This window comes from Panulirus ornatus, chromosome 1 (assembly GCF_036320965.1).
Source record: "Panulirus ornatus isolate Po-2019 chromosome 1, ASM3632096v1, whole genome shotgun sequence".
In the NCBI taxonomy this organism is placed as follows: domain Eukaryota; kingdom Metazoa; phylum Arthropoda; class Malacostraca; order Decapoda; family Palinuridae; genus Panulirus; species Panulirus ornatus.
In genome coordinates, this window is record NC_092224.1 from 92419834 (window position 1) to 92437436 (window position 17603).

General features: G+C 38.7%; 1 protein-coding gene across 4 annotated transcripts in view; it reads right to left on the reverse strand.

The window, feature by feature from the left end:
• Positions 1 to 2431: 2431 nt before the first annotated feature.
• The window catches only part of LOC139750986 (uncharacterized), an 83026-nt gene continuing 67854 nt past the window's right edge, over positions 2432 to 17603 (reverse strand). For 2 of the 4 annotated variants that reach the window (XM_071666016.1, XM_071666036.1), the window contains exons 2-4: positions 16257 to 16428; positions 10725 to 10936; positions 2432 to 4359 (exon numbers count right to left, since the gene is read on the reverse strand). In XM_071666016.1, the coding sequence (XP_071522117.1) occupies positions 10767 to 10936; positions 16257 to 16428 (342 nt within the window). In that variant the 3' untranslated portion in view covers positions 2432 to 4359; positions 10725 to 10766. Of the gene's footprint in view, positions 4360 to 10724; positions 10937 to 16256; positions 16432 to 17603 lie in introns of all 4 variants that reach the window. The other 2 variants (XM_071666006.1, XM_071666025.1) reach the window with 1 other exon arrangement.

Here is a 17603-nt window from a genome sequence, read left to right on the forward strand (position 1 = left end):
AGCGCTAGGAAACGACAACAAAGGCCCCATTCGTTCACACTCAGACTCTAGGTGTCATGTAATAATGCACCGAAACCACAGCTCCCTTTCCACATCCAGGCCCCACAGAACTTTCCATGGTTTACCCCAGACGCTTCACATGCCCTGGTTCAATCCATTGACAGCACGTCGACCCCGGTATACCACATCGTTCCAATTCACTCTATTCCTTGCAAGCCTTTCACCCTCCTGCATGTTCAGGCCCCGATCACTCAAAATCTTTTTCACTCCATCTTTCCACCTCCAATTTGGTTTCCCACTTCTCCTCGTTCCCTCCACCTCTGACACATATATCCTGTTGGTCAATCTTTCCTCACTCATTCTCTCAATGTGACCAAACCATTTCAAAACACCCTCTTCTGCTCTCACAACCACACTCTTTTTATTACCACACATCTCTCTCACCCTATTATTACTTACTCGATCAAACCACCTCACACCACATATTGTCGCCAAACATCTCATTTCCAGCACATCCACCCTCCTGCGCACAACTCTATGCATAGCCCACGCCTCACAACCATACAACATTGTTGGAGCCACTATTCCTTCAAACATACCCATTTTTGCTTTCCGAGATAATGTTCTCGACTTCCACACATTCTTCAAAGCTCCCAGAAATTTTGCCCCCTCCCCCACCCTATGATTCACTTCTGCGTCCATGGTTCCATCTGCTGCCAAATCCACTCCCAGATATCTAAAACACTTCACTTCCTCCAGTTTTTCTCCATTCAAACTTACCTCCCAGTTGACTTGACCCTCAACCCTACTGTACCTAATAACCTTACTCTTATTCGCATTTACTCTCAACTTTCTTCTTTCACATACTTTACCAAACTCAGTCACCAGCTTCTGCAGTTTCTCACATGAATCAGCCACCAGCGCTGTATCATCAGCGAACAACACCTGACTCACTTCCCAAGCTCTCTCATCCACAACAGACTGCATACTTGCCCCTCTTTCCAGAACTCTTGCATTCACCTCCCTAACAACCCCATCCATAAACAAATTAAACAACCATGGAGACATCACACACCCCTGCCGCAAACCTACATTCACTGAGAACCAATCACTTTCCTCTCTTCCCAGATGTACATATGCCTTACATCCTCAATAAAAACTTTTCACTGCTTCTAACAACTTGCCTCCCACACCATATATCCTTAATACCTTCCACAGAGCATCTCTATCAACTCTATCATATGCCTTCTCCAGATCCATAAATGCTACATACAAATCCATTTGCTTTTCTAAGTATTTCTCACATACATTCTTCAAAGCAAACACCTGATCCACACATCCTCTACCACTTCTGATACCACACTGCTCTTCCCCAATCTGATGCTCTGTACATGCCTTTACCCTCTCAATCAATACCCTCCCATATAATTTACCAGGAATATTCAACAAACTTATACCTCTGCAATTTGAGCACTCACTCTTATCCCCTTTGCCTTTGTACAATGGCACTATGCAAGCATTCTGCCAATCCTCAGGCACCTCACCATGAATCATACATACATTAAATAACCTTACCAACCAGTCAACAATACAGTCACCCCCTTTTTTAATAAATTCCACTGTAATACCATCCAAACCTGCAATACCATCCAAAGCCTTACTGGCTTTCATCTTCCGCAAAGCTTTTTCTACCTCTTCTTTGTGTAGTATGGATGCAAATTTTGGCCCTTGAATGCGAAAATGAGGAAGAGATTGGATTTGCTGGAAATGAAATGTCTGAGGGCAAAATGAGGCAAGAAGTGGGTTATGAAAGAAATCAGAATTGCTAGACAGCAGTCTCACTGAGAAAGCTGACCTGGGTGTGTTGAAATCATTCAGGCATATGGAGAGGATGAGTAAAGAAACTAACAAAGAGGATCTATGTGTTAAAAGTGCTGGCAATATGGGAAGGACCAAGGAGATAAGTAGGATGGAGCGAAGGAGGCTTTGAGGCATCAGGGTATGATTATTCTTACAAGCAAAAGGCATGCACTAGATAAATAGAGTTGGAACAGAAGGAATGTGGGGGTTAGTGACATGCTGTTAGTGAGCTGAATTGGGGCATATGAAGTGATCAAGGTAAATCATGGAACAGTCTTTGATGTTTGGCTGTGGATGATAGTCTCTGGGGATGGTAATGTTATTCAGTAGTTTCATATATATGTCTATTCTGAAAGTTAATCAGGAATGTGACTGTCTGTGAGCCATTATTGACATTCCTGCTGCCATATTGATGCTTCAAGTCTTTGAACATATGTGCACATGATTTGCTATTGTTCTCCATCATACCCAATTTCACAAAAATATCTGTTTTATTAATATAGCCCCTTCTCTGATTGTCAAAATTACACTTTGTAAAATTCATTCATTAGGTTACAATGATACAAGTCTATTAAATGAAGGAATGAAAACTATATGGCTGTAAAAGTACTTCAAGGATAATACAAAAATTTTTTGTAACAAAATCCAAAGACACATAAGTCACTATAACTGCTAGGTACATGAGCTGGGATTCTGAACCATCACTGAGCTGTCCTACTTCCAAGATATGACACAGAAATTCAGGACCAATGAGTGATATAATAAGCCTCAAGTAGCGTCTTCGAATCCCAATCATAGCAATAGCAAAAATTTCCCAAATCTTAAGCCAAGTTTCCCCATTAAATATCTTTACCTTCCAGCCTAATTTTGTCTAAGGAATTATATGATTAGAAATTATCAGACTATAAAAATCATTATTAGATACCAGTGTATATATATATATATATATATATATATATATATATATATATATATACATATATAACTAGTTATTTTTAAGTAATTAATAAAAGGAATGATTATTATCAATGATAATTTTTATACACTGATTGAACATATCAAACTTAAGTTGTACAGCTTCAGGATTAAAATTTTCTTCGTCTCTGTAGAAATTGTCTGTGTGAGGTATAAAATAGGAACTGAATTCAGTGAACATACTGCAGTCAACAATTTGGCACAAATTCAAGCCTTACAATTCCTGATAAGTTGAGAAGTGACATGGAGTACTTACAAAGAAAATCATCCTTCACAAATTTTGGGGGTTCTGAGAAATCAATTACATATGATAAACAAACTCCTAAAGCTGTATACAAAAAATAAATCAGTGAATTACAGGTAAAAATTCCAACTACAGAAGCTATCATAATTTAGCAGGTATCAGTTGCACTGGATCTACAATAATGTGACTGGCAACTCGATACTCAAGTTGAATACTTTTATTATCCATATTCCCTTCTCATTAACTGAGACAGAAAGACAAACAGAAAGAATCAGGATATATTTTTCCAATCTGTGGCATAGATAGTCAAAACAATGAAAAACAATGATGAAAATTCACTAGCACATCAAACTTTTTAATTCCTCAATTTCATGCTCCATACCACATAGTGTTTTATATTTCCTGAATCTTCCAAATAATTCAGGCTCAAACCATTTGACTGCCTGACACTGGGATGCATAGATCTCTGTGAGTAAAACTGTTATTAAAGACAGTATAAAGCTTGTCTCTGGTCTTTTGGAAGAAAAGATGACCAGCTGGAAAGGTAAATGAGGAAAAATAACACACTTCTGGTTCCTACAACAAAAACATCTAATTTGGTTCTGACAAGATTTCAGTACACACAATAAAAAAATCTTAAAAACAACCTATTTTCACTCATTCAGATTGGACTATGAGACACACATAAAATATTCTGTATGATATTGAGGGTGAGATAACACCCCAATTTAAGGATATGATTGCACAGATTCTATTGATTTCTAAATAGTCATATTGGAAGATTTCCGAGTTCCACCTTGTTTTTTATGGCCTAAATTACTGGAAGTAATGCTGCCCACAACAAATGCCACTGGCATTTGGGAAAATAAAAAATCTTGTGACTGATGCCACCAGAAAGAAATTGTGTTTAGTTCTCTTTGAGATACCTGGAAGATACAAGAGAAGTTAGCCTCATCAAAAATAATTGGCAGATGGGAAGTGCTTAACTCCCTAACACTCTGAACACTGTAGTTTGATCAGAATTTACAGTCTCTAATAAACATTTATTCAATACAACCAGTTTCCCAGTTTAAAACTGTCAAACAGGCTTTCCTTTGGCACTAAAGATACAAATTTATTGGTCACTTCATAAACAGGTTCTGTAACCTTACTGACCTATCTTCAATCAAGGTTTCTGACAATGAGGCAGAGTAACTCCATCTGTACCTCCCCACCCCCCCTCTGTGCGTTGACTTGCTTACTCACGAATACCTTACAACCTTACTGTGTACTTGTAGATTCTGAAAGAAAAAGAAATTGAATTAACAAATGTCACCAGACTATCTATCATATACATGTTAACTGTATTAGGCAAATATATGTTGGTCACCAGACTATCTATCATATACATGTTAATGAGGTAGTAAAAGATGTGCTGGCAACTAATGCAGGTAGTCCTGAAGAATCAGTGAGCATCAAAAGGAACTGACAAAAGGAAAAAAGTAAAGATGAAAAAAAAATTCTATGGTGTATAAGAACTGACAATGATTGCAAACACATGCAAGCTTTATGTTTAAGAAAAGGGTCACAACATGAGACTGAATGGATAATAGCCGAGGATGTTACAAGGCCAAATATCTATATAGATATATGCAACAAGAATCACAGTCAGGGTAACTGAGAGACAGGAGGGCCAAAAATATTTTACCAAAAAATTCATCCGACTTCATTCATGCTTGTTCACCATTTCCCATGTCAGCAAGGTAATGCCAAGAAGAGACAAAGAAAAGGCCTCATTCTAAAAATTCTGAAGAATAAATGAAGGAGTATGATAAATCATGTTTGGCAATGTATGCTGAAATGAATACTGTAACTTCCACTCAGAAAGCACAAACACTTCAAATGGGTATTCTAGTAAATATTGAGTAGGCAGTCTGTATGAAAATTATAATATAGGGTAATATGGTAAATGAAAAGACCTAGTGCATAATCGTTCATGTACTAATAAGGAATGGACGTGGACAGATTGTATGTGGGGAGTGCAGAATTACAAATTAAATATATTTAAGGTTTGTGGTGACAGATAAGGGAGAAAGCAGACTCAGCAGAACATAGTCAGAATTCTATGTAAAATAAAAATAAAGATATCTAAATATTTGGCCAGCAGGCAATATGCCCTTCATACAAACAGACCTCTTTTAATGGAGCCTCTTATAATAGATATTCATTTAAGGTAAGTTTGAAAACAGGAGGAAGTGAAGTGTTTTAGATATCGGGGTGTGGATTTGACAGCGGATGGAACCATGGAAGTGGAAGTGAGTCACAGGGTGGGGGAGGAGGCGAAGGTTCTGGGAGCATTGAAGAATGTGTGGAAGGCAAGAAAATTATCTCGGAGAGCAAAAATGGGTATGTTTGAAGGAATAGGGGTTACAACAATGTTATATGGTTGCGAGGCATGGGCTATAGATAGGGTTGTGCGGAGAAGGGTGTGAGGTGGTTTGATTGGGTAAGTAATGAAAGGGTAAGACAGATGTGTGGTAATAAAAAGTGTGGTTGAGAGAGCAGAAAAGGGTGTTTTGAAATGGTTTGGTCACATGGAGAGAATGAGTGAGGAAAGATTGACAAAGAGGATATTGTGTCAGAGATGGAGGGACGAGGAGAAGTGGGAGACCAAATTAGAGGTGGAAGGATGGAGTGAAAAAGATTTGGGGTGATCGGGGCCTGAACACGCAGGAGGGTGAAAGGCATGCAAGGAATAGAGTGAATTGGAATGATGTGGTATACCAGGGTTGACTTGCAGTCAATGAATTGAATCAGGGCATGTGAAGCGTCTGGGGTAAACCACGGAAGGTTTTATGGGGCCTGGATGTGGAAAGGGAGCAGTGGTTTTGGTGCATTATGCATGACAGCGAGAGACTGAGTGTGAACGAATGTGGCCTTTGTTGTCTTTTCCTAACGCTACCTCGCACGCATGTGGGGGGGAGGGGAATGTCATTTCATATGTGACAGGGTGGTGACGGGAATGAATAAAGGCAGCAAGTATGAATTATGTGCATGTGCATATATGTATACGTCTGTGTGCGTATACATTTGTATACGTTGAGATGTATAGGTATGTATATGTGCATGTGTGGACGTGTAGGTATATACATGTGTATGTGGGTGGGTTGGGCCATTCTTTTGTCTGTTTCCTTGCGCTACCTCACTAACGCAGGAGACAGCGACAAAGTATAATAAATAAAATATATATATATATATATATGCTACCTCGCTAACGCAGGAGACAGCGACAAAGTATAATAAATAAAAAATATATATATATGCTACCTTGCTAACGCAGGAAAGGGCAAATAGTATGGAAAAAAAATATATGTATAATAGTCATTAAAAACAAATATAAAACAAGCTATCAAATGGAAAAGGAAAAGAACCACCAAATATATCTTGGTTTACATTCTTTAAGCAAGTTGTGTACAGCCTGCCATAATTTGCATCACTTCAGTCTTGGTCACTCTTTTTAGCTATGTCCTATGTGTATTTGGAGAAAATTTTAGACCTATCATATGTGGTAAAAAGCCTGCAAGTGTGAATACAGGCAAAGTCTCCAAGGTGGCCAAGAAAGTGGTTGATATAAAAGAAAAGATGCAAGTATCACATAAGCTTAGGGCCGGCGAACATCAGGCACACATGGATCAGTTGCTTGGATTAGCTTCCTCTGCCATCAAAATGATACTTGATAAAAGAGAAAAAGAATAAAAAAAGCAACACAGTCCACCAAACCCTATATTGCCTATGCTTACAGCAACTACTCTTCACTCTCAGCAAACAACACAGTATCATCTGCAAACAGGCTTGCCACTAGCCAGCACATCTCACTGCCACACTCCATCTTATACCCTCTTTCCCTAGTTTTCCTTCCATTTATTTTATTTTGCTTTGTCGCTGTCTCCCGCGTTTGTGAGGTAGCGCAAGGAAACAGACGAAAGAAATGGCCCAACCCACCCCCATACACATGTATATACATACACATCCACACACGCAAATATACATACCTATACATCTCAATGTACACATATATATACACACAAAGACACATACATATATACCCATGCACACAATTCACACAGTCTGCCTTTATTCAGTCCCCTCGCCACACATGGAATACCATCCCCCACCCCCCTCATGTGTGCAAGGTAGCGCTAGGAAAAGACAACAAAGGCCCCATTGGTTCACACTCAGTCTCTAGCTGTCATGCAATAATGCCCGAAACCACAGCTCCCTTTCCACATCCAGGCCCCACACAACTTTCCATGGTTTACCCCAGACGCTTCACATGCCCTGATTCAATCCACTGACAGCACGTCAACCCTGGTATACCACATCAATCCAATTCACTCTATTCCTTGCCCGCCTTTCACCCTCCTGCATGTTCAGGCCCCGATCACTCAAAATCTTTTTCACTCCATCTTTCCACCTCCAATTTGGTCTCCCACTTCTCCTCTTTCCCTCCACCTCCGACACATATATCCTCTTGGTCAATCTTTCCTCACTCATTCTCTCCATGTGCCCAAACCATTTCAACACACCCTCTTCTGCTCTCTCAACCACACTCTTTTTATTTCCACACATCTCTCTTACCCTTACATTACTTACTCGATCAAACCACCTCACACCACACAATGTCCTCAAACATCTCATTTCCAGCACATCCACCCTCCTGTGCACAACTCTATCCATAGCCCACGCCTCGCAACCATACAACATTGTTGGAACCACTATTCCTTCAAACATACCCATTTTTGCTTTCTGAGATAATGTTCTCGACTTCCAAACATTCTTCAAGGCTCCCAGGATTTTTGCCCCCTCCCCCACCCTATGATTCACTTCCGCTTCCATGGTTCCATCCGCTGCCGGATCCACTCCCAGATATCTAAAACACTTTACTTCCTCCAGTTTTTCTCCATTCAAACTTACCTCCCAATATATATATATATATATATATTTTTTTTTTGGTTTGTCGCTGTCTCCCGCGTTTGCGAGGTAGCGCAAGGAAACAGACGAAAGAAATGGCCCAACCCACCCCCATACACATGTATATACATATGTCCACACACGCAAATATACATACCTACACAGCTTTCCATGGTTTACCCCAGACGCTTCACATGCCTTGATTCAATCCACTGACAGCACGTCAACCCCGTTATACCACATCGCTCCAATTCACTCTATTCCTTGCCCTCCTTTCACCCTCCTGCATGTTCAGGCCCCGATCACACAAAATCTTTTTCACTCCATCTTTCCACCTCCAATTTGGTCTCCCTCTTCTCCTCGTTCCCTCCACCTCCGACACATATATCCTCTTGGTCAATCTTTCCTCACTCATTCTCTCCATGTGACCAAACCATTTCAAAACACCCTCTTCTGCTCTCTCAACCACGCTCTTTTTATTTCCACACATCTCTCTTACCCTTACGTTACTTACTCGATCAAACCACCTCACACCACACATTGTCCTCAAACATCTCATTTCCAGCACATCCATCCTCCTGCGAACAACTCTATCCATAGTCCACGCCTCACAACCATACAACATTGTTGGAACCACTATTCCTTCAAACATACCCATTTTTGCTTTATGAGATAATGTTCTCGACTTCCACACATTCTTCAAGGCTCCCAGAATTTTCGCCCCCTCCCCCACCCTATGATCCACTTCCGCTTCCATGTTTCCATCCGCTGCCAGATCCACTCCCAGATATCTAAAACACTTCACTTCCTCCAGTTTTTCTCCATTCAAACTCACCTCCCAATTGACTTGACTCTCAACCCTACTGTACCTCCCAATATATATATATATATATATATATATATATATATATATATATATATATATATATATATCCAAAAGCCATAAGGACATCACAGCCCTACCTCCCACCCACATGGATAACGAAACTTCTGCTAAACTCTCAATCCACTCATACACAAGCATTTTCTCCTCTATAGGAGGCTTTCATACCATCCAGCATTTGTCCTCCTACCCCATACATCCTTAACACATCCCACAAAGCATTCTACTCAACTCTGTCATTTGTTTTCTCCAGATCCATAAAAGCTGAATACAATTTCTTCCCTTCGCTAAATACTTTTCTATAGTCATCTTAACCGCAAAAATCTGATCCACACATCCCCTTACTTTCCTATCCCCTAGTTCCTCACTTATGCTGCATTCAGTCACTTCCATCACCATCAATCAACAATCTTGCAAACACTTTTTTTGGTATACTTAACACACTTGCTGCATACATCCTTAGCATCTTTTCCTTTGAATAAAGGAAAAATAATAGCTTTCACCCAATCCTAAGGCACAACCTTGTTTCCATGCTCAATTACATGTAGGATGTATCCATCCTACCACACTTTCTCCTCCATACTTCAGCATTTCAGCTGTAATCCCATCCACTCCTGGTGCTTTTCCTACCTTCAACCTCATTATTGCCCTTCTTACATCTCTTTTTGCTATGGCCCCTTGCACTGTGTCCTCTTCCTTCTATCCTTCATACCCATACATGTAACAAGTGATGCCTCCCCTTCTCCCACATCTATCAGTTCTTCCCTCTTCCTTTCACTTCCTCCTTTGATTCAGCAAATTCCCTTCCTTCTGTCTCACATCAATATTTCCACTCTTTCATCCACCTCTTTCCTTTTTCACTTCCTTCCTGTATAACCTCTTAATATCCCAAAACTATTCATTTAACTTTCTTCCAAAATCTTCATCTACTTTTTCTTTGCTTTCCTCTATCAGCTTCTTAACATTTTGCTTTCATATTCTATATTCTGCCCTCCTACTTTGCTGAACTTCCACAGCATCTCTAATCTCTTCTGTCCACCATGTCCTGCCCTTTTTATTCCTATATCTCATGAAACTACTAACTCTAAACCTTTAATAGTATTTCTCTAAACATTTTAAACACCTCATTCACATGACTGCATCCCTACATTCACTACTCTTCCATCTAAGCTTTCTGTTACCTTCCTTTCATATTCTTCCTTATAATTTTTCTAATTCACCTTGCTTGCTAACACATTTACCTTTCCATTCTTCCTTACAACATACCTCCATTTCTCCCTGATCCTCATCCCATAAAAAAATAAACAATAATAAGTTTATTTTACTGTAATAGTGTTTATAAGAGACATTGTCTGCACTTGTAATGTTCCTCTTTCTGTAATGAAGATGCAGTTTCTGATGATTTAGGGGTGTTTGTGGTGCATGAAATTTTTTCTATCAATGTAATTATGCTTTAAGTCACCTCTGTGGGTAAGATGTGCAGACATACATCAGCTGAGAATAAATATGGGGATGCACAGGCCTAAAACCAAAAATCTGGTTTGGCACATCTTGCTACATCCAGCAAAAATTATATTCATTGCAATGAAAGGTTTAATGGCCTTCCAGCTTACCTTCCTCAAACCTACAATTACTCAACTTCTTTATAATTGCCCATTTGTACACCTCTACACTCATGGGGAGTTAACTTTTTGTCTTATTTTCTACCTGTGAAGAGACACTGTCATGGCTTCTACACTACATGAAACTAATTACAAATATTCAAAAGAGGATTTTGGGTGGTGTAAAGAAAAATGTTCCACCCATTCTCACCATCAGGTAAACATTTGTACCATAGCTCCACTGTCATCCCCTTCATTCTTTCTTCTCCTCAGCTTCTCCATCAGCACTGGCCTCCTCTGCTGCAGGCTCCTCTTCCTTCTTCTCTTCCTCTACTGTCTCTTCCTTCTTTTCTTCCTCTTCAGCTGCAGGTTCCTCTTCCTTCTTTTCTTCTGTCTTCTTGGGAGGTCTGCCCCTACGCCCACCTATAATAAAAAGTTTAACTTTGTGGAAGATGGTGGTGGTGTAGAAGAATCAGTATCTAAAAACTGAGGGGGTCTAGTATGATATTTGAAAAAGATTTGTTAGCATCTGCAACATTTCGCTCATTACAGTAAAGTACGTACTGTGACTTTGAATAAAGTCTAAGCACATTACAATATATCATAAGCATAAAGTATGCACAGAGTATGAAATACAGACAAACAGATAAAGAAATTAACAGCATCAAGAAAATGAGACTCAGAAGTGGGAGGTGAAAGTAATAACATACTACCAGATGAAGCATAAAAGATGACAGCATAAAGCCAAAAGCTGTCAATCAAAATGACACTGATAAAATTTTAAGATGTACTATGTACAGACCATCAAGGAATGAAGAAAATTACCCTCATCATTTCTAAGTTAAGGGAATTTCAGGATCTGATGTGCACCACCTAAAATACACTTACTGTAATAACAAAGAAATGAAGGAGACAGAAGCACTAAAAACAAGGTTTAAGGGTGGCAGAGAAAAATTAATCACTAGATAATTATTTTGGATGAGGATCTTTGGATGAAGGTGAATAAGCTTTTCACAGGAATGCTACTAAAAATAAAGAAAAACTAGTTTAGTATTGACAATGTGTAAACATGCTGTTCAAATAATCCATTTAAGTTCAAGATACTGAATGAAATTCCTGGCCTGCAACAGCAGTATCATCATGTAAGAGTTGGTCTGGTGTCACAACGTAAACTGTAAGTGGATCTGAAAATAAAAGTGTGAGATAGCTGAACATTTAACTAATACTGAAGGCTGTGACAATCACTACAAATGAGCTTAGTGAAACAATCTTCCCCACAAGCATATGCCTGGAAACTGACCATGTATCGAACAAAAATTACCAATAAATGTGAATGATGATAGATAAATGTGTATAGTGACACTTGAAAGTGAATAGAGTGACATAAATAAAACAAGATGAGAATATTGAATTCACTACATCCAATTTGGTACAAGACAGTAACACCAGATGAATGTTTAGAAAGGTTGACCCAAAATGCACACTAAACATCTACTAGACACGTACCATTACCACAGAAAGAAATGCAAAAGCTCCCAAATGGAACAAAAATAGCAGTCCCTTGAAAGGAGATGGAAATGATTTGCAGACCTTCTCAAAAGGTTGCAGCTCACTCAGCAAAGGAAAACAAACCTGTCAAAGAAAGTAGAAGAGATTAACCATAGACTTAAAATATTTCATGAAACTCAGAAAAGAGAAAGAGCATGCAAAGAATGACAGAAAGACAAAATGACAAAACTAAATACTTACATTCATATGCAAAATTAAAACCAAGGATCTCAGATATCACTTACTCATTGAAAACAGAAGGAAAACTATGAAGATAGCATGGAAATTGGCAAAATACTTAAAAATCCAAATAACTCGATGTGTTGCAGGCCTACATTCATCCTACAGATAAACTGATTTCTTCTTCAACATTCATCCCCCTATCATACATATAGCTGGGCTTGTTACAACCCTACTGGTCTCTGAAGATACCACTGACAGCATGCCAAGCATGTAAAACAACAGTGGCAAGGACATCCACATCATCTGGAGAGACAGCCTAGATTTAAGTGTTTAGCTTAGGAAATTTTAAAACTGATTCACAAAGTCCTGTTCCAAAGGAGGAAGCAACACATTTCAAAATGTACCCTGGCTGACCTCACAAAATCAAATATTCAAATCAAAGGTAACAAATCTACGAGACAAAAATTATGCCTTTCAAACATAATGATGAATTCACCAAGGTAAAATAGACTGCAAGAGACATTTACAAATGTGACCATAACATCATAACAAGCAAAATGGGTAGGGAGCTACACCTAACAAACAGATCCCAAACTTTTGTAAACTATGCAGTTTCTGGTGCTTCTATAATTCTGATTAAATGCTTCTTTCCCATGGAAATGTATTTCCATTTCTACTATTCCTCATTCTCATATCCGACATATACATCTATATATTTCATATTCTCCAAAAAATGATGATGCATAAATGAATATGAAGATATCATCTGCAGAAGACATTGAGAATACAATCATACATAAATCAGACATTTTAGACAAGTGCTGAATATAACATGCATGGGTGTCACGTTTCGTTTTTTTCAAATACTCTTTCGGGCTATTTTGGCAGTAGTGAGTTATAGGGTGGGTAAGGGGTCGAGGATTCTGGAAACATTAAAGAAAGTGTAGAATGAGAGACTGTTAACTAGGACAAAAATGGGTATGTTTGAAAGTATAGTAGTTCCAAGAATGTTATATGGATGTAATGCATGGGTTACATATGAGGATATGCATAGGAGGAGAGATGTGTTAAAAATGAAATGTTTGATGACAATAAGTGGTGTAAGGTTGTTTGATCAAGTAAGTAATAAAATGGTAAGAGAGAAGTGTGGTAATTTAAAAAAAAAAAAGAAAAAAGAGTATGACTGAGAGAGCTGAAGAGAGTGTGCTGAAATGGTTTGGATATATGCAGAGAGTAAGTGAAAAGAGGTTGATGGGAAGGTTATATGTGCCAGAGAAGGAAGGAACAAGGAGAAAAGGGAGACCAAACTGGAGATGGAAGATGGAGCAACAAAGATTTCGAGTGATCAAGGCCTGAACATAGAGGAGGGTGAAAGATATGCAAAGGATACAATGAATAGAAACAATGTGGGGTCAACATGCTCTTAATGGACTGAACCAGGGCATTTGAAGTAGCCCGGGGAAATTATGAAAAGGGCTGTGGATAGGGAGCTGTGGTTTCAGCGCATTACAAATGACACCTAAATAATGGATGTCAATGAATCCGACCTTATTTCATCTGTTCCTGGAGCTACTTCATAAAAGTGTGAAATAAGGAAAAATGCAATAAATCACAAAATACATGTAAAGTGTATACATGTAGGTCTAAACAGGTACAGATGCTCCCTGACTTAAAATGGTTCGACTTACGATTTTTTTGACTTTACGAATGGTGCAATAGCGATACGCATTCAGTAGAAACTGTACTTCAAATTTTGAACTTTTCCTGGGCTAGCAATATGTGGTGTGATACTCTCCTGTGATGCTGCAGCTTCCAATAAGCCATGCGATCATGAGTGTAAACATCCATTACTCTACAGTGTAATGTGTTGCCAGCATTTTTCTTATTCTGAATTTTGTATTTTTCCATCCAATGTTTACAAAATGCCCATCTGTGTCTCCTGCCTCTGGTGAGAAGAATCGGAAGGCAATTACTTGAAATAAAATTAATGATAATTGCCCAGCATGAAGTCATACCCAAGGCACCAAAACAGTTCACAGCAAAGAAACACTGTATTAAAAAATAGGCTTTATGTTCGATGATTTTGTTTAACTGTAGGATAATGTGAGTGCTCTGAGAACGTTTAAGGTAGGCTAGGCTAAGCTAGATGTTCGGTACATTAGATGAAGAGCATTTTCAACTTACGATTGTCAACTTATGATGGATTTATCTGAACATAACCCCATCATAAGTCAAGGACCATCTGTACGTAGAAATGAGTTATTAGGCCAGTTGACTACAACAATGGCTGACTGCAGCTGTTAATGGTTAGTGATTTTTCAAATGATGGAAATTTTGCCAAACTCTGTAAAACTCTGCTTTTTTTTTCTGAACCATAAGTATCTCAAAACCAGAAAGTACTGGACTAAAGACATTTCACTGTATTCTATGGAAACAAAATTGTGGAAGGATGGATAGACAAAAAGAAAACCAGACAGAAAAGCTGATTACTATGGAGCATCCTAAAACTTTTCAAGGCCCTAAAGATTGTGTGGAAAAGTAATCATCACCAAGATTGGTCAACGTGCAGTAGTGACCTTAATCTTTGACCTTTTAGCCTCAAAATGATTCTGAAGCACCCGCTGATTTCCTTTGATGTATCTTTTAACTGCTATGAAGACTATTGCCCTGGCCACCCCCTTGAGGGAGTTCCCAGAGGGAATTAGCATCAGATACAGATACATAGATTTCTTATAACACCAAACAATGGGTTTTGCAGTTATCCTGAATAAACTAATCAGTGGAGCGACAGCCAAGTAGAAAAACTGAATACTAGAGAACACCTAAAAACTTTGTTCTGAAAGTTCCTAATTTTTGTGCAGGAATGAAATCATCTCCCAGACCAACTCAAAAGTGAAGCAGTGACATTGACCTTTGACCCTGAAATCAACAGTACTGTTTTCCTCCACAGTACAGTATCTTAACAACTTTCAAAACCGGGCAATGGATTTTGTAGTTAGCTTACAAAAACTAAATTGTGGATGGATGAAAAAGCACCACAAAACATCATTCTTAGGGGTCTTAGTAAGAGTTACCATCATCACTTAGCAAGCCCACTTGCAGGTAACAGAAGCTGTGCCTAATGTAAGGGAGCCAAGTAAAAGGAAGAGAACATGCTGTAAAACTAAGGGCACAATCACTCAGTACATAACCATCCCAATTCAAAGTTATATTTCTTGCAGGGTGGAGAGGTAAAAGTATACGCACCCTACAATGCTCATCTATGTAAACATTTATCTACCCTCACAAGTAGTCATATTTGCTGCTATTCTCTGTAAATGGATACCTAATCTCTAATAAAAGCGAGTGTTTCCAAAAGGTCATTTAAAATCAATGCCGTCAAATAAGGAAACTGATATTAGACTTGTGTAACATTAATTTCCAATAGCTTCATTTGTAACTGACAAAATTTGGGGTTTCATATCAATTTTTAACTAATAGTCACCGTTCAAAAATTTTTTGGCATCTCAATGAATCTCATCTATTGCTTCCAAATTCCAAATAAAACCTCTTCCTCTGAATGCCAAGGGAGGCAGTAGGTTTAAATCAATAAAAATATTTCCTAGGAGAAATCTCATACATACTAACACTTGTCAACTACATACATACATAGTGGGAAAGAAAAGTCAATGGAATTCAGAAATACTGTACAACAATATTTTGTTTTGTTCTTAATGTCTATTGTTCCTTGTATTCAATGACATCTAATTATCCACCAATGACTTAACCAAACTTTCTGTGAGATTATAATGAAAATTTCTAATGTGATTTCGAAAATGACTCAAATCATAACCTAGAGAAACCTTCAGGATGGGAAAACAGGGTGGTGGATGCCACCTTCTGTTGAGTAAAATATCTTTTGAATGATGAGACATTTAAAGCTACTGGTAACCCTCAAACCCAGTACCTTTCTGTGAATCACAGTACACTGTTCATGTATAGTTATTAGCTCTTCCAGTAAACACATACTTACTTCCTGGTGTGGCTGCCTTCCTCTCCTTCTTGGCTGGGGGTGTGTAAATTTCCCCCTTAATGGAAGCCCTTGTTCTCCTCCGGCCCGGAGTCTCCTTGTCCTCAAAGCCCATCTCCTTCAGTAGTGCTTCACCTTCTGCAGTAGCCCGGGAGACTGTGCTGGTACGGGTCTTCTTCTGAAACAAATGAGAATGAAAGAAGATGACCCTTTTTGATCGCATAGTGAATCAGTAAAATAGTTAGTGGCAGACAGGCTAACCTCACTCACCCACAGGACACTACCATTGGAAACAGGGACAGTCCTACCTCCAACAGCTTCTCTTTAACCTTATTTATTATATAGCAAATGCTAGTAGTTTGCTGTATACTTTTCTATCCCCTAAGGTATGATGCTATGACCCCCTGGATATGTTGAAGTGACTTTACACCTTCCATCATACAGAAGGGTCATACCTTTGCACACAAGGGATTAAACTCTAGTTTTATCAAAGGTAGATGTTTTCCATTTCTAATTTAAAAGCTTCCTTGTACCTTTTACTCATAACTATTCCCACATCTATCCTTAAACTTACTCCAAACCTGCACCCATGCTTTTAACCCACTGACAGCTGATGTAACATATAAAACATATATACACAGAATCAATATGACAAGCACTATACATTTGCCCATAAGACATAAACCCATCTGAATCTACATTCCCTAGGTATGTACAAGTTATCCTATGTACAAGTTGCTAGGGTTGAATGTGTGTGTGTGTGTGTACAGTTCATATATAATTTCTATTATTCCAATGCCCTTTTCCAGGGATTCCTGCAGCTCCAAGCTATGCTACTCTCCATAACAAGGACAGGATAGACTCCTTTGTTGCAAAAAGTTCTTTGATGAGACTGTACTCTATTTCATCAACTGACGACAATACAGCCTCACCAAAAGTTAATTTTATTCTTAGTGTATCATTAAGCATGCAGAGGCCAGTAACACCTCCCCACACACCCAGTGATTCAAGCAATCCAATTAAAACCTAAAAGAATTCCAGCAACAGGCGCAATCATCATATCAAGCTTTAACATGAAACACTTTGGTCCAATTACAGTTCAAGCATTTACATATCTCTTCGATCACTTCTGCCTATAGAACAAAATCCCTGCCAATATAATACCTTCCCTAAAACCCTCCAAATCACCCAAGTTCCCTCTTCCCAATGCCTCATGTAACTCATGTCTTCAGTATTCGAACTCTGTACAAAACTGTTATCCACCCACACAATCAAACAAAACATCCTATGCAACATGTATTTAGACCCAAGCATCCTATGCAACATGAACTTAGACCCAATCACTCAATC